General features: G+C 40.3%; 1 protein-coding gene across 5 annotated transcripts in view; it reads left to right on the top strand.

Annotated features, from left to right (window-relative positions):
• Nucleotides 1-18,556, top strand: part of celsr1a (cadherin EGF LAG seven-pass G-type receptor 1a) — a 95,420-nt gene that overhangs the window by 60,786 nt on the left and 16,078 nt on the right. For all 5 annotated transcript variants that reach the window (XM_087178421.1, XM_023422980.1, XM_087178420.1 and 2 more), the window contains 12 exons: nt 5,102-5,259; nt 7,671-7,834; nt 7,960-8,085; nt 10,984-11,150; nt 11,304-11,489; nt 11,589-11,702; nt 11,965-12,139; nt 12,239-12,380; nt 13,858-13,978; nt 14,569-14,752; nt 16,459-16,560; nt 18,068-18,162. In XM_087178421.1, the coding sequence (XP_087034547.1) occupies nt 5,102-5,259; nt 7,671-7,834; nt 7,960-8,085; nt 10,984-11,150; nt 11,304-11,489; nt 11,589-11,702; nt 11,965-12,139; nt 12,239-12,380; nt 13,858-13,978; nt 14,569-14,752; nt 16,459-16,560; nt 18,068-18,162 (1,734 nt within the window). The remainder of the gene's footprint in view (nt 1-5,101; nt 5,260-7,670; nt 7,835-7,959; nt 8,086-10,983; nt 11,151-11,303; nt 11,490-11,588; nt 11,703-11,964; nt 12,140-12,238; nt 12,381-13,857; nt 13,979-14,568; nt 14,753-16,458; nt 16,561-18,067; nt 18,163-18,556) is intronic.

The raw sequence follows: 18,556 nt of genomic DNA, 5'->3' as shown, positions 1-18,556 counted from the left end.
TCATCTAATGATGGTTTTCTAAACTGGCACATAAAAATGTAATATACTGAAGTGGTTTGGCATAGGAACTAATTTTAATTCACAATCAGCCTTGTTTGTCAAAGCTCTATTAATGGAGGCCTTGTAGATGCTGATGTAGTTTTCTGCCTAAAAGTAGAAATCAGAAGGAATTATTAGAGGAAAGAGGACACATGTCTTCCAGTCTGTACTGTCGGGCTTACTCTTAAATTCTGATCTTTGTTTAGTTTTACTTTTCACTCCCCACAACTCATTTGTGCTTGTCAATAAATATACTTTGTGTGACTGACAGTAGAAATTATTGCTCCAATTTTCTTTCTATGATGGTTTTCTATAAAATGGTTAAAAAAACTTAGAAATATTCTGTTTTTTGAGTTGCTGTTCAGTTTTGATGTGAACTTATTAAGAATAAAACAAGATGGACCATTTACTCTGTTTTTTATTATAGAGTTCATGTCTCTTCAGCCCTTTATACATTCTTGTTGACACAGCAGTTGTACAATCTGAAAATTGCTCAGATTGGTTTGTCAATATTCTTGGATCTTTCCTAGTATTGTTTGAAATGTGATACACAGCATCGTAGATGAGGTTTATATGAATATAGTTGTGTACTGCAGTCTGGGCATAGTTGTATGCATGACATAATAAATAAAATAAAAAAAACAAACATTGTTCGTACATACAGCACGTACATGTTTCTGAATATATGTATATGATAGTTGTACAGTGTTGAACTCAAACAGATACGGACTAACAGCTGCATTAATGCTCTTATATCCATCTACATATTACATACAATTTACACACATACCACCCATTAACTACATGCAGTTTCACACTTCCACGGTGTACATACATGTGTGTGTGTCTACAACTTATCAGCACATGTAACAGCTGCACCCCCCTGAGATTTTGGGTTGCGGGTCCATTATGTGTGACATGTGGGAATCTCTTTTCTCTCTCCGGTGCTTCCTGCCCCCCCCCCCATCTTTATCTCATCCCTCCTTCGCTTGACTGGATTCTAAAGCGATGATAAGATTGTGATCAGCGCGAATTCAGATTCCTGTGAAGAGCCTTTATCGTCGACAAATTACCTTTTGTAGCCGTGGAAAACCTTTTATGCAGTTATCACACTTTCCCTCTCATTTTCATTTTCCCGCCGGTGTGAAAAGTAATTTGAGTTCATTGTTTGACTTAACCCACATTTGTATGATTTTTTTTTTCTTTTTTCTTTTAAAGGAAGAGCTCAACATCCTGGGAAATTTTCCACTTTTCCACATCAGTCTCATGTCTCTGGCTCTTATCTCACTCTCGGAAAGAAAGCAAATGCACATTTCTCAAAATGTTCATCTATTCCTTTATATTTCTACCTGATTTTAATGCTCATTGGCAATGTGGCTGTAGTTTTCAAGGAAAGGATGAAGCATCTCTTCTTCACTTTTCCAACTTAATTCTATCAAAACTGCTCATAAGTAAACTCTTGGCTCTGTGTAGAATGTTATTCACAGAGGTGGAGGAAAGAAGTAAAAAGGAGGAGAAGCAAAGAGTACTTATGAGTTTTTTTTTTTTTTTTTGTTCCGTAATTAGATTTTAGAGGAATTTGTTTTCAGTCAGGATAAGTTTTGGTTCTACACTTTTACAGCATGTCATCTGATCAAATTGCACTACTTTGCTGTTGAATCTGGCCATTTTCTCTCTACCCCGTTCTTCCTTTTAGTGTCTTTTCTGTTCAGCTTCTTTGGCTATTTTGGGTGTTTGTGTTCGGGTCTTCATTGTTCTCCTGCTGCTGGCTGCACAGTGCCAACATTTTCTCCAGCTTCGGGCTACAGGCTCTGCTGCTTTCTGAACAAAACCAGACCAGACTTTTTTTTTTTTTTTTTTTTCACACAGGCTGCCCACAGGGGACATTCAGCCATGCATATTTCACAGCGGGGTAATGCATAAGGTCGTCCTAATTACCAGGGACATGTTTAATCACACTTCTTGGCCACAAGTCTGTGTTAATATCCAAACCTGCTGAGCATGTAGTATTTATCATAACTCCCTCACCTGAGTGCAGCTATGACACACATTTCCTGAAGTGCACTCCTCCTCCATGTCGTTACAGGAACCAGAATCCAAGTTACATAACGAAACAATAAATCATGACACTTTAATATTTTCAAACAGGGCTTGTCCATCGTTTCTGCTTTGAGTTATAGTGCGTGAGCCAACACTGGGAGGCCCCAACATGAGTTTACCAGTTCACGCGTGGGCCGCTTGGAAAGAAAGATGTCTGTGGTTACCGTAGTGATGCTAGGAGGTGGAGTTGGTGGGTTGAACACAAGTAGGCACCTGCAGATACCTGTGCAGACACTTGATTGGCCAGTTTCCAGTGACAGGGTTGTGGTTTCCTAGCAGAACGTTTGATATACATACAATGTATTTTCTACATACAAGGAGCTTATGGGTTACTGACACACACATACTGTACATGAGGAACAGTCTGAGAGGTCAGTGAGGCTGTACAAGCTTAGGAGATAGCATGTGACCAAAAATCATGAACCCTGACTCAGTACATTTTTAATCACATTTTTCTATTATTAAATATCGTCCTTTTGAACATTAACTCTGTGAGAATTTGTTAATGAATTGATTAGTCACATTTTCAGATGTTTCATAGCCCATAGAATAATTTGCAGTCGAGTCAATAATGAACATTAGTCATGCAGTCCCAACGAACATAAAATGAGTTGTTATTTTGCTTTTACAACTTACTTTTTACTGCTGTGAAGCTCCAAATTAAAAAAAATCTAAGTGCACCCTAGACATTTTTACATTAATCCACATCTTGGTCACTCACTCACTGTGTGTGTAATTGTGTTTGTGGAATGATTTTGTCTGTGAGTACGAGGGGGGAAAAAAGAGAGAGTAAAAGACAGAGAGTGAGATTAGAAGAGGAAGAGAACGAAAACAGCAGTGGTGTCAGAGGTGTAGTACTTTCTGTTTGTCTTTGTGGAAAGTGCGAAAGTGTTTTTTTGGTGGAATCAGTGGAAACAGGGCATGTGGATGGGAGTGGTAGCGACAGACTACAATACAACTCCCTCTGGGTTGGAAAATATGCTGAACCGGAGTCCACCTGAGCCAAAATAGAAAACACTGCACCCTTCTGTTGCTTGTTTTTTTTTTTTTCACCTGTCTGCCAGTCTCTCTTTGTCTTCCCTTTCAGTCTCTTATTTCTGGTCAGTCTACTTCCCTATTTTTGTCTGTCGCTCTTTCTTTTCTGTTTTTTGCCCTCTATCTTTGCAGCGTCTCCGCCCCACCAGTATCTCATTACTCTAATCCCATTTATGTAGGAGACAAACACATGCACACACATTGTCTTTCCATCCATGCCTCTTTTTTCTCTCCTGCTCTTCCGTTGCTTTTGGCCACCTTTCTCTCATTTCATATGAAACAGTTAGTGCGACAAAACAGCCTGAAATATTCTGTCGTAGAAAAAATTATTGAGCAAATTGAAAATCAGAAAAAGTTATGGTTTTGTTTTTCATTTTGTAACAGTGAGCCTTGTTAAGACGTCACCTCAGTGGTTTGAAAGTCTCTCTCGCTATCATTCAACCTGTCAAACTTTAAGTAGCCTGAATGCCTTATGTAAACAGCACTACGATCAGATGTGGGATCTGTTCTCCCATTGTTGTGTATTTGTAGTCGAGAGATTTACCATTCTCCCAGGAGAGATAGCAGAGAGAGCAGACTAACCATTTCATCTACTGGAAGCCACTCACAGCATGAAGTGTAAGGGTTCATTGAAAAATGAAAGGGAAATTTCAAAATATAAGTTTGTATCTCTTGGTAAAAACCTGTCATCACCATGTGTCTGTGAATGTCACGTATTCTTACCATCATCATGTCTTGTCCCTCTCGCGTTAATGAAAAGCGCTGTTATTTTTTTAATTGGTGGAAACTTTTTCAATTAAACTCCTCAAATACCTTCTGCTTCTTGTTCCAAGTCCACTATTGTTAAGGAAATGCTCCATTGAACTTCGGTCTCAGGTTAGATATTACAAGAACTAAAGCGATTTGGTGGCCTGATTTTCTAAGCTGATCCACATTTTCTCAGATCAACATTTGTCGGCCACAATCCTTGATGAAGGAATTAGCCTACTTTGTAATCAGTAGGTGCGAGCAAACGCACAATGGGTTTTTTGTCGCCTTAAGCCAGCAGGGGCCTGTGTGCTTCTGCTGCAAGTTGGCTAAAGTCAGCTCGACATTGTTTGTGTAGTGCTGACCCGCACTGATCGAGCACCAAGGCTGTCCCGGCCAACTCGCTCAGATTGGATGAAAAAAAAAAAACAAAGAAATAAATCAAGCATAAAATTTTTAACTAAATTCAGTCAGTTGGGGTAATTTACCATAACAATACAGTTTAAAAACACTCAGGTGGACAAGAAGAGACGATAAACGTGCTTCCTTATAGTGCAGAGCAGTGGTTCCCGGTCTTTTATGTCAGACATACCTCCCCAGTCCCATCAGGCAAACTACAGTACTATTGTATCAACACCACCTGTCAGTAACTGTCATATGAGTTGTTTTTAAACTGTATATTATTTAACAAATAATGATATAAAGTATAGTAAGTATAGTATAGTAAAGTATAGTATAGTAAGTATAGTAAATCTAGCCTTGCTATTTCAACAATTCATCCATTACTTTTAGCTCTTTAAGCCATTGTCAGTACTTGTAGCTAACTATCTCAACTGTTTATCCATTGCATTTAGCTAACTTTTTCAGCTGTTAGTTCTGTAATTTAGCTATGTCACCAAACCATAACTTTTAGCTAACTATTGCAATTGTTTATGTATTGCTTTTAGCTAACTATTGCAATCGTTCATGTATCGCTTTTAGCTAACTATTTTATTCAGCAGTTTTAGTTCTTTCAACCATTTATCCATTAGCTAACCATTTCAACAGCTTATTCATTACTTATGGTTGTTTGTCTTTGCTTCTCTGCTTGCTTGCTCACTACCACACAATATTTGCACTATTATTTGTAAATGTTGATGAATAACTAACGCAATTTTGATCTTTTTTTTTTGTTTTTCAGCCCAACATTGGCCGTCTGGGAATCCCTCATGGACCCTCTGGAGAGAAGGTGGCTGTGGTCGCAGTGGACGACTGTGACATCTCCATGGCGATTCGCTTTGGAAAGCAGATCGGCAACTACTCCTGCGCTGCCCAGGGCACCCAGACCGGACAGAAGAAGTAAGTCTTTTTTTTTTTTTTGTCTTTCTCTTTCATTCATGTTTTTCCATCTCTCTCTAACAGTGTCCAAACACTCACTGGACCTCATTTTCAAATTCTCTTCTTTTTTTTTCTGTGTGAGATTTGCTTGTAGAAAAATTTTCCATTCGCATTCACTAAACTCTCTAAACTGCACAAACAAGTCGTAAATTGCTTGTTTCAGGCTGATGAATACAACCTGGTCATTAGGAAGTGCGTGTTTGTGAGATTTGATCATTACCCTAATCAATACTCCAGAATTGAGTAAAAACATGAACATCACACTGCAGACCCTGAGGCAGCAAGAGAACCACGGAATGTATAAGCTGCTATGAGGAAATCATTTATACATACTGTATATATTTTTTTTGTGAAATCTTTTTTTGGATCATATCTAAACTCCAAATTCATTCAAAGAAACACATTTTTTTAAAATCAAATGAGTGTTTTTCCGAACATAAAGAGAGGCTGTCTGTCCATGACTCGTGCGACAGGTCTGGACCACACGTGAATTTCATTTGTACCCAAGAGAAAATTATAAGCACAATAAAACCAGTGAGTGCCCCAAATTCTATTAAGTCGCTCATCACTTAAGAACAGTTCTGCTCCTACGACTGGTTCTTGCATGAGGCCCATTGTCTCCAGTCCATCCCACACACTCACTCCATATACTACCCTGTAGGAGCGAGACCAATAGGGAAATATGCTGCACCTCGGGGGCTACATTTGTCTTCATTACAACCTATTACACAACTCTCATCCTCTCCTCCTTTTGTCTTTTAATCTCTGTGTTCATCCCGGTGGCCTCTCTGCTGTCAGACATGGCCTTAGACATCCAAAAGCTCATCTAAACCCAGGCTTAATGCGACTTACTCTGTGTTTACCACAGACTAATTGATTCTTATTTTTATAGCGTGAGAGTTTCTTTTAATGAGTCTTTTGGAGAGTGAACATGCTGAGACACATTTAGTATGCAGAGGGTAGAGAGAAGGAGAGAGAGAGAGAACACTTCAAAGGAGAGTTAATGAGGTTACATTCCTCCAGGAACTTGTTGCACAGGTCGTACACGCTGAGAGACGTTTAGATTGTACTTTAACTGTGTCAAGCATGAATTTGCAAATATACATTTACACCGGTGCGTAATGCGGTGCAGCAAACGCCTGAAAGGTTTCACTTTCGGAAATGTCTTGACATGATCCAGACCGTCGCTAAGACGGAGGAGGGAACCACTTGGCGTTCAGTGCTGGCAGTGACTGTAAGCTTCTTTCAGAGTGGTCAGTGAGAGTGGTCTGTTTTTCATTTGATTTTCTGCCAAAGGCTCTGGGTGCTATGGTCCAAAATGCAAGATGTTGTACAAACCACTTGACCAAGCAGGGAGCCCAGAAGTTCATATGTTGTCAGGTCAGAATATTCAGTATGTGAATTAGTGGCTGCAGCCATTAAGTGACACATATGAGAGTGGTATCTGGTAATATATATAAAATATTAGGCTGCATGTGGAAATTAAATAGATTCACCTCTCAAACCCATCAGGTCTAATTGCATTGTATTTCTAAATGTATTGATGGACTTATTTTGCAAGTTGACATGCATTTTTAAACCAGTGAGAGAAGGGATATTATAATTTTTCTACATGTGTAGTTTTGCTTTAATACCATGCTTCTCTCCAGAGACTGTGCAAAAATGTCTTTCAGTATTCACTATCAATATATCAGTGGTATTCTTCCATAAGCTTGGATTATTTAGATGGATCATTATTCTGCATAGGCATTTCTAAATAAAAAATACTGTATCTGATGATCTGTTACAATTTATACCATTGCTCTAAAATGATTTGCCCTCACTGAATTCCTGAAAGACTAAGAATAAGCTCCACATGCTGCTGGCCATGCAACAGTGTTTCTACTATACATGCACACAATTCATACATTCAGCGGTTTACACATTTTTTTTTTTTTTGTGCAGCATTGCATCAAATTAAGTCTCAAAGCCCCATGGGTTTTGATCTTGAAGGGCCTGGGGTGTAAGCAGCTTCCTACATGACCTACTGTGTCAAAGCTGACGTTGTGGTGATGGTAGCAGTTTGCCCTGTACAGCTTAAAACCAGTCTTTCGAATGGGTTGATGCCTTACCCCACTCACGTTTTCTGGGGTAAAGTCACGGCACTGATGGGGTGTCACGGTCTAGAATTTATTTAGTACTTTAAATTTTACATTTTACATGTTTTCAAAGAGTCAAAATCTGGGGTTATTCCTAGTAGACTTTAATCTTGTGCTACGCTGTTGGCCAACCAAAGAATCTTATGCAATTTTCACTATGTTAAGGTAAAAGAAAGTAGATTCTTTAGTGTTTTTGGGATGTTATTCTTATTTGCGGTCTTGTGTCGTCTGCAGGTCACTGGACTTAACGGGACCGCTGTTGCTAGGTGGCGTCCCCAACCTGCCTGAGGACTTCCCGGTCAGGAACAGAGACTTTGTTGGCTGCATGAGAAACCTCAGCATTGACAGCAAACCCATCGACATGGCCAGCTACATCGCTAACAACGGCACCACAGAAGGTTAGGCGTGCGACACTGTAAACCATGTCCATGTCCAGTATAGTTAAAGTTTCTGCAGCCCATAAACACATTCTTACATGGTGCGTACAGATGTTAATATTTGATTTAATGTGTTTAATCTTCAGGTTGTCCTGCAAAGAAAAACTTTTGCACAAATGATGTGTGTCAGAATGGAGGAGTGTGTGTCAGCAAGTGGAACACCTACAGCTGCGACTGCCCGACTGGTTACGGTGGCAAGAGCTGTGAACAAGGTAAAAGATGTGTGTGTTTGTGTGAGTGACAGTGTGTGTGTTTTTTTTCTCCCATTTCTAGTAAATAAAACTCTCTGTTCAAAAGTGCATGTGGTCTCCACGCACCCCCGTGTGTGCTTACCTACAGTAAGTGTGTGTATGCGTGGGTCTTGAGCACTTCCAGGAAACAGTGTGTGTTGGTGAGATCAACTGGGATAAGGAACCCCTCCTTTTGACTCAGTCTGACTCATGCAGCAGTCACAGTGGAAAGTCACAGTGAAGCCTCTGCTCGCTGCTGCGCAGACACTGAGCATAGCCTCAGGTTTGGAGTTTTAGGACAAAGATTAAGTTCTGACTCACTCCTCAAAGCCCAGACTCAAGGGATGAAACAAAAGACATGCACACGCACTCTCACACACACACACACATTGCACTGACCCCATACCTACCTGTCACTGGTGCCACCTCAGCACACATGTGACAAGCAGCTCATGTTACTGCAGTGCAGACCTGGTACATACAGTGTCTATAGCCATATGCATAGACAGATAGACTGATAGATACACACAGGTAAAACATTTGTCAGTGTTTTCCTTGTCAGCCAAGGGGAACATAAAAGGATCACAGCTTTCCAACGGTGTTGTTAGTATTTACATCGCATAACCCATCTCATGTTTTTCTACGGTAAGGAGAGAACTTTGATTTCCTCCTTCAGGGCGAGCTTCCAAACAATGTGTGAAGGTGTGAACACTTCTCCTTGCCTTCTCTTCTATGAGGTAGCCGCCCAGCCAGTGCCAGGCTCCAGTATCCAGTATCTGAACTGGGCCGGGATCACAGCAAGCTGGGAAGAGGTTTTGGCTGCTCTGCTGCTTGTTGACACATTTGGTTTGAGGCTCCACACGCCTTGCTGCCACATGAGAAACAAGATTTTGTATCATTTGTTTTCACGCTGCCAAACTCAACTAGACTGGACAGACATGAAAATCTGCTGGAAGTCACCCACCTGGTCAGAAGAGTTTTTCTTTCCTCATATTGTTTTAGATTGGATTCCAACTGTACAGATAATTTCTTTTTAAGTCAAGGAATGAGTTCTGTCACACTAACTCAAAGCCAGGCTAAATATAAGCGCACTGAATACTGTAAAACACTTGTACTTGCTCATGGGTGGCATTAACTTGTTATGACAAGGACCCGTGTCGAACAAGCTGTTGCAGTAAATAAGGACCTGTTTATAGTCAACATACCTGGTTAACAAGTTAATATTTTTGAGGAGTGTTCAAAAAAAAAGAAAGCGTGAAAAGTGTTATGATATGGATATTAGTCTCAGTTTGGATTCTAGTTGGACTTGCCAGCTAATTTGTTCCGCAGACCTGGTCAAAGCGCTGCTGTCTCTGCTCTCCCATCCACAAACTGTAGCTTTTACTGAGCTTGTATGAACCTCAATCTGACCCTGCAAAGTTTAAGGAAGGAGATTAGCACTGCTAACCAGGTTTTTGCTCAATTGGTGAGAAAAGGCGTGAGGTTCAAAATAGCTAAATAAGGAATTAGCAAACAAACATGAACATGGCAATTTTTGTCTCTTTTGTCTCGCCGATCAAATGACCTTTCATGTGTTCAGTGTTTTAGCCATGCTAGCCGTGTGACGCTAGAGATGACCAACATAATTTTGACATTTGTTTTCACTGAAATATCTTGGATGTACTAACTTTTGGATCTACTACCATGAAATTTGCTACAGATGTTCAAGGTCCTTTCAGGGTAAATTCTTGTTGACTTTGGTAATTCCCTGACTTTTCATCTAGCCCCATTCAATTTGCAATAAGCCCTTGAAAAACGTGACATATTTTGTCAGCCACAGCACTACTATGTGTTCAGTGTTAGTGCTAATAAGCAAATGATAGCATTGATAGCATACTGATGACACCAGCATGGCTGTAGACTTTGTAGACTCTCTGTCTTCTTCTGAGAAGTGGTTGTTGTTTTTTTTTCCTTTTTCCTTTATGGAGGACTAAGCTTTTGCAAAGTAGTCGGACTAAAACCGCTGTAGCTAGCTGCTACCAGGAACAAATACGTGCTTTGTCTCATAATTACAGCTTTTGTATGTGTGTATTTGTGAACGCTTCAGGTGAAATATGTGCCCTGAGGACCCACACAGAGTCTATGGTGCAGATTATACAGGAGGAAACACTAAGTGCAGGCTCCACTGAAAGATTGACCCTTGTTGCGTGTGTGTGTGTGTGTGTGTGTGTGTGTGTGTGTGTGTGTGTGTGTGTGTGTGTGTGTGTGTGTATGTTGCTTGATCGCTCTGCTAACACATCCACAGGAGTTTATACAGAATCTGTCATGTCTGTAGGATTTTGTGTGGCGTGTCTCTAGACACTGGATGTTTGTCTAAGAATTATTTTGTAGCAATGCTTCAGACATTAAGTAGTAATTATATCACATACTGGAAAAACTTAATTGTATCCATAAATATTAAACTGGGACTAAAGAAAGTCACAATTTCAGCACAATTACCAAACTATTAATACTGAAGCAGCTCAATACTTTGAAGTACGGTTGTTTTTATTTGAAAAGTAGTATTTGAGACACCTTTAGTATAATTGCTATAAACAAATAAGATGATGGTGCAGATGACTTAATATACACGAATATACTATAAAGCTTTTGGTCTTTACATTCTCCCTCAGAATAAAAAGCACATTTCCATTAACTCTTCATTACACAGTGACATGGTTGCTACAGTTTGTGTCTCCATTGTTCTACTTTCTGTTTCACTTCACTGAAGAGGACAATTATGTTGGATTGCTCAATGTGAATATGACACTGACTTGCCCTTTAAATGCCACTCATAGCATCTTTAAACACTCCTATTGTTTAACACTAATCAAGTTTTGATTCTTGTGTCGTTGCTTCCAGTGATGCCATCTCCTCAGTTCTTCGATGGCCAGGCGCTGGTTTCCTGGAGTGACCCGGACATTACTGTTGCTGTTCCCTGGTACATGGGCCTCATGTTCCGCACCAGGCAGCCTGCTGGCACCCTCATGCTGGCCAATATTGGACCTTCCTCTGCCATCAACCTCATGGTAAGATATACAGTACATTGTCAACAAAAACGGCATCATCGTCAGCATATAGTGCAAACTTTTTTTTTTACTACTATTAAAATTTCTTCACAGACTATTTAAAATACTTTTAGTGCCTTGTCATTAAATTCGTCCATCTTTCCCACGATTCAGGTGAGTGAGCAACAGGTCCGCATGGAAGTGTTGCTGAGGCAGCAGCTGGTGGCATCGCTGAGCTTCCCCCAAGTTCGTGTCAACGACGGGGAGTGGCACCATTTGCTGGTAGAATTAAGGAGCATTAAAGACAGCAAGGACATTAAATACATGGCCACTGTGTCCCTGGACTACAGCATGTACCAGGTACACGGCGTATTACATCGCGAGTAGTGACAGTGTTTCATAAGGTTTGAGTTTTCTTGGGAAAAATGTTCTCATTTTCATTTTGGTATTTTTGAGCAGAAGTCAGTGGAGATCGGTAATGACCTGCCAGGTTTGAAGCTGCAAACTCTTTACGTTGGCGGTTTACCTGGAGACGGAAACCGTGTCAGCAAAGGATTTGTTGGCTGCATACAGGTCAGTCTGCACATGTGTGTGCGTGAATATATGTGTGTGTGTGTGTGTGTGTGTGTGTGTGTGTGTATATGTGTCTGTGTGTTTCATTTGTCTGACAAAAAAAACCTGTTTCTCAGAAAATATTGCTGTTTTGTAAAAGGGTCTGCACAACAGTTTTCTCTTTTCTTCTCCCACTTCTCCTCCTTTCTGCTCTCTTTCCCTCCTGCTTCTTCCCTTTCTTCTTGTCCTCCTTATGCTTCTTCTCTTCTTCACTCTCCACCAGGGTGTGCGTATGGGCGAGACATCCACCAATGTCGCCAATGTGAACATGGCCCAGGGCCTAAAGATCCGCGTGGAGGACGGCTGCGACCTGGAAGACCCCTGCGACTCCAACATCTGCCCTGACAACAGCCACTGCAGCGACGACTGGAGCACACACACCTGCATCTGCGACCCAGGTAATACACATACACATAAACACATACACCCTTATATTATACTTGAGTCAGTACGGTTTGAATGTCGGTCCTCACTTTTTTTTTCTGTCCATCCCACAGGTTACTTCGGTAAGGAGTGTGTGGACGCTTGTCAGCTCAACCCATGTGAGCATGTTTCTACCTGTGTTCGAAAACCCAGCTCCTCCCACGGCTACACCTGTGAATGTGGACAGAACTTCTATGGCCAGTACTGCGAAAACAAGTAAGGTTCCTCTCTGTGTATGTGTGTTTAAGAGAAGAGCTTATTGTTAGTACTTAGTAGAGGTACTTCCATTTGATATGTGTCCTTTACTAATATTTTTTGCCTTCCCACTCTTGACTATGCTTCATGTTGTATTTTCTTCAAAAGTAAAGCTGTTGCTATAATAAAGACCACGTCGACATTTTAACAACCTTAGAGTCTGAATATTACAAGATTAATGATAGGATTTGGCTTGTCATGCTTGTTTTATGAGTAGGAAGTGTGTATGAGTGTGTTTCTACATCTCCATTTGTGGGAGTTCACTTTGATACAGTGTAGTTGTTGGTTCAGGCTCAGTCTTGCCGTGATTTTGTTGATCTGTAGCAAATAGAAGCATCAAAATCGTTTGTAAAGGTCCTTAAATTGCTACATGTTGTTCCTTTAAATTCTTGTTGATAAAATAATCACCAACATCAATGCAGCATTGCAGCTTTAACTGGATTTTGAGGACAGAAACGTTGCTTGCCTAATGTTCCCTCCAAAGAATACAGAGTCTTCATATCCAGATGTTAAAAATAAGCAGACTAAGAATGGACTTCACCTCCCACTGAGACAAAGCTCTCTAATCTTCTGTAGTTATGTTAGGCTCTTGCTCTTTCTGTAATTTTGCCAATGTCCTGAGTCTTTTGGAGCAGCTTTATTAGCCAGTAATATGAGCTGGATAGTTTCTCCATGCCTGTGTATGTGTGGAGATAGAGAGATATCAAAAAGAAATTGTCAGGTGAAACCTGGGAAATTCCTCTAAAACGTGCAAGAAAATGGCGTGTGGGTTTGCACAGTCAGCATTGTCTGAGAGTTCACATGAAATTAGTTGGCCCTGATTGAGGAGCAGTCATTTCCCTCCTGAACCCTGACCTGCTCGACACGCATCACCTCCTGTTTAAGCAGGATGTGGGATTCCCCCTCCATGCCTGACTGATCCTCCATAGGTGTTTAGTCTCTGCCGTCCTCATACTGGTGCTTGTCCCCTATCGGATCACATCACTCAGCTGGAGATCGCATCTCTTGAGAGAGAAAGAAAGTCTGTGTGTGTTTGTATGAATGAGTCACACTTGATTCATTGACTTCAAACTGTAAAGGAAGTTTATTCTAGATTCAGGCGTTTAACTGCAGATAAACTTAACAGATCAGTCAACTATCAGATTTGTACAAGCTGATACCAAGTCAGTAACACGCCAAGACCTGATCAACCATCACTTTGATTTGTGTTACTGAATACACAACAGATACACGTGTCTTTAGTACATTTTTTCTTCTTCTTTTTTCCCTTAAACAATCTTCTCTACCCTCTCACCTTAGCTGGTGTAAAGACATTTCACAGATAATCAGTTACTTTGAAAATCCCAGGTTATATCTTCTTTCGTTAAAATTGACTAAAAGTATTTCAAAATGCATGTGTGCTGAGTCTAATTTAATATGTCCTTGTTTTTGATGACAGAGTGGAGAAGCCGTGTGCTCAAGGCTGGTGGGGCAATCCCGTGTGTGGACCCTGTAACTGTGATATCAGCAGAGGATTCCATAAAGACTGCAACAAAACCACTGGAGAGTGTCGCTGCAAGGTAAAAAAAAACACACAACTTCCTATTTGACAGGTTAATAGGGAATATAAGAGTGTTTGCTTTGTGGTTCACCAAAGTTTTTGTGTTTAGAGCAAAAGCTGCACAGGATAGGGGAATACTGTTGTTTAAAAAACAGGATTGTTAAAAAGCACTGTTGTTTTCTAGTGTAATATTTAAAGTGAGGCAATGTAGATTTTGAAAGAAAAGTTTCATGTTCCTCTTATGAATGACAAGTTGAATTTATAAGAAATAAAACAAACCTTGAATCAATTCAGTTCACTCAGGGGTTTTGCTTATACAACCTTACTTGGTCTGGTATGACCAGTAGCCAATGGTGGCTAATGTTAGCTAAGTTTAGGAACATACTCCTGTGTAACTGGTGTATTACTCAACCAGTTATCTGACATGACTCTTTTCTACTTGTGCATCCATTATATGTTTTAGTATCATACTGCAATTGCTGTTAAGTAAAAATGACATGGATTTTAAAGATGCACTCACAGGGCCCCCAAATATCTATATTTCCTCCTAGCTGACTTTTGATGACTAGATATTATATGACTTATCTGTGTCTTCCCTTCTTCCTCTAGGAAAACCACTATCGTCCAGAGGGTGAGGACACTTGCTATCCCTGTGAGTGTTTCTCAGTTGGCTCTGAGTCTCGGACCTGCGACCCCATCACTGGCCAGTGCCCCTGTAAAGGAGGAGTGATAGGTCGTCAGTGTAACCGCTGTGATAACCCCTTCGCAGAAGTCACACCCACCGGATGTGAAGGTATATATAATTTATAATTTATATATTTTGTTGTAACTTGTGTTTAAGTGTGAGTGAAAGTTATTTCTCCAAAACAGGAAATTGAGAGACTAAAATCATAAGCAATATTTGTTAAGGTTGAGTAATATATATATATATATATATATATATATATATATATAGGACATCAACATTTCTGGTTATTTACATATTGACAAATGTAAAAATATAATTGATAAATTAGTCCTGCAGAAGAACACAATTCTACTTACATTCAATAGACTAATTCGCTAATATCTGAAATAATGAATTAATTATAGGGATTAATGTAAACAATAAGTCATTCACAGAAAACATAACTAGTACATATCTATTCCAAAATGCTGCAAGATCACACAAATGATGTGAAACCATGTGAAAAATGAAACCATGATGTTCAGATAAAGGATTTGAGGTGTTTATGACAGGCACAGTTATGAGAAAGAAGTTGGGTGTATTATTCCTTTAAATGTTCCGGTTCACACAGTGGGGCCGGATGAATCGATGAAGTGTCAGAAGGAGACAAATAGTGTCGCTCACGTCTGCTGGTGCTGCAGTTGAGCTAACTTTGCGGCTTTGTCGCGACTCAGCCAAGCAGAAGAGGCGAGTCTGGCTAGTGGGCTAACTTGGCAGTGGGACTGCGCACACACAATACAGTAGGGATGAATAGGAGACAAAACCACAAAGTCCTGAACAGAAAATGAATGTCAATGCCCTGACTGTTTGACCCGATATGAAGCTTGTCAGAGCCTCAGAACGTGTTCAGACTTTTAATGGCTCTGAATCCCAAAGTTCTACATGTGAAAATATACATTTCACTGTTGAAAACAGATGTCCCAATTCATGCTTTTTGAATTTGTGATATGATATTTTATATGATTATTTCATATGGATATGGTTGAACAAATTCTGACTCAAGGGAGGAGTGAAGGAAAAGATGATAACGAAAAACTAAGGCCAAACATTTCTTTAGTTATGTCCTGCGGGTCACTGAGATGTGACCATCCATGACAGGCCTCATACCGATCTGTCAGCTCTGCACCAGACACGGCCCAGACGACAGCGAGACACGCAGTAACTCTGCAGTTAATGTCACCGCAGCCTTTAGCGATGACAGAGAGTCTCGTGCTCTAGTAGAAATGACCTTGAAAGAAAGGGAAAGTATGATCTGAAAAAACGGAGCACTGAAAATAATCCTTCCTGGTCCTCTCTGACAAACAACAAGCTTCAGATTAAATAAACTCAGATTGGAAATGTTATAGCTACTAAGAGTTAAAAACTGAACACTGTGGGATTACGGGCAATTAAGAGGAGCCACAAACAAGCCTGAAGGGCCCAGCTCGATTTGTCCTGAAGATTTATTAACCCAGATATGCTGAGATGAATTATGTATCTCAGTTTATGTAATAGCTCTGCTGGTTTAATTTGACTGAATGTCACTGCGCTGGTCTGCGTGGCTGTTTCATAAGATGTAGTGGTCTGGCTAGGTGGTGTCCTGAGGTGGAACCAAAGCCATGTTGATTTTCTGTGGTAATTTAAACTTCAGTTTATGATCCACTTCCTTTAGGGCCAATTAATCTATATCAAGCATGTTGTGTGTTTACCCACTGGCCCAGAATTAATGCCAGCCTCTTTTTTTAAAACCATATACCTACAGCTTCTATTTTTGTTTGTCCTTTCCTCCACAGTGGTGTACGAGGGCTGTCCCAAGGCATTTGACGCAGGTGTCTGGTGGCCCAAGACCAAATTTGGACGCCCCGCCGCCATGAACTGTCCCAAAGGATCCATTGGTGAGTGCTTTTATGTCCCTTTAATGACAACTGCATGTATGTAGTCAAAGCAGTCCGTGATTCACTTCAAATGAATGGATCTCAGACGATTTAAGGCCACCAATCAGTGGTCAGGTTTATATCAAGGTAAATAACAAGCTTGATGTAAGTGTTTTCTCATCCTGTTTCATGTGTTAAGGGAATAGTTCAAAATTTTCTTACCTTCAGATTGAGGCTAGCTCTTTCTCCATTGTTGCCTGGCTTTATGCTAAGCTATTCTAATCAGCTGCTGACTTTTTATTTCTAAGACTAAAATTCGGTGTCAAAAGCCATATAATCGTGCTTTGGAAAACAAAATACACCAGTCTCTGTGCTGAGGTGTGTCTGTGATGCATGTGTGGTCATGTCTTTTTTGAGTTAATATATTTTAAGGCATATAAACACACACGGTCTCACACACACACACACAAACACACACACAGGCACAAGCTGAAAAATAAGGCTTTAATCAGGCTCTCTGATTGGTCAAGTATTTCAGCTGTGCTTTTTTCAGCAGCCAATCATTTGTAGATGTTTAATCTGTAGAAACTTGTAGAAAAACAGCAGGTACATTAAGAGCTGATAGTAAGGCCCCATCTCCCCCAGCTGTGTGTGTGAGTGAGAGAGATAGAGAGAGAGAGAGAGCGAGAGAGAGAGAAACGAGGTGAACTCAAAACTAGAGTAAAGCCGCTGGCTCTCCTGGTTACCCCCCCTTAGTAACTGCCGTCACCATGGTGACCCCTTTGTTGTCTCCTCAAACCCGTGGGGGAATTTATTTGCTAACATTGCTACTCGCGCTCTCCAAGCTCCAACTGGCAACTCCTTCAGCCATTTCTTCCTTACAATGCAACAATAGCAGGAGAGGAGACTTCGCATTTGGATGAAGTCTTTTCTCTGACTGAAACTGATTCAGACTGGAACGCAGTGTGGTTTCAGATATTTAAACCACAAAGACTGGAACTGTTTTACATTTTTTAGGTATTTAACTGTAGCACATATTCAGAGCGGTTCACAGTATCTGATCAAAAAGTGGTTTACAGAAGCATTCAAACTCTGTCACTTTCTATTTTTGATAGATAAGGTTGAATTTGCATCTTTACTACAAAGAGCACAATTCTTCATTATCTGCTTTTTTGACTGATGTCCACTTTAAGCATCTTTTGAGGACAATCCCATAAATAAAGATATAGATTAAATAATTTTTTAAACCCAAAAACGTAGTTGTCGGTATGTTTTATAGCCCTGTAGTGTCTGCAGGTACAGTATTCCTTTCAGGCCTACAGCCCCAACAACCTTCACCAATAAGGCAGGGAAGCCAGTAGTAGCCTGAAAGGCAAAACCCAGGGCATAAATACACTTTAATAATATCATTTTCACAAATGGCTTTTAATTAACTTTGCTGCCACCAGTATGTTTCAAAAATAAATTTGAGGAGTTTGATTTTAGGTCAAACTTGATTTTCCTTTCTTCTGTTGTTGTATTTTTTCAGGTACTGCCATCCGCCACTGTAGCGATGAGAAAGGCTGGTTGTCTCCTGAGCTCTTCAACTGCACCACCGTCACCTTTTCCCATCTAAAGAAACTGGTGAATACAAGTTAAAATATCATTTCAAACTCATTTTAAGCAAAACATTTATTTTCCACTCAAGTATTAAGAGTACCCAGGGAGTCTGTACTGGTCTTTGTTTAATAAAATCACAATCATTACTGGTAGTTATTTAAATCATACTCTCCATTGTAAGAGTGCTGATGTGTCTTTAGTGAAGTGTAATTCGATCTCCAGTCTATAGGAGATTTCAACAAGTACTTCACCTATTGTGATTGAACCTGAACCTAATACTTCAGGCTTGAACTTCTCAAAGTCTCACTAATCCAGGGATTGACCATTTTCTGTTGTGTTTCATTGCACCCACTCAGCTTTCCTCTGTTTTGACCTGCTCGTTCACGTTCTCTGTTCACCCCACACCCCCCCACACACC

This window comes from Seriola lalandi, unplaced genomic scaffold, assembly GCF_002814215.2.
Source record: "Seriola lalandi dorsalis isolate HSWRI2012SDOR001 ecotype SW California unplaced genomic scaffold, Sedor1 jcf7180002054688, whole genome shotgun sequence".
Taxonomy (NCBI): domain Eukaryota; kingdom Metazoa; phylum Chordata; class Actinopteri; order Carangiformes; family Carangidae; genus Seriola; species Seriola lalandi.
This window is presented reverse-complemented; position numbering and strand designations above follow the sequence as displayed.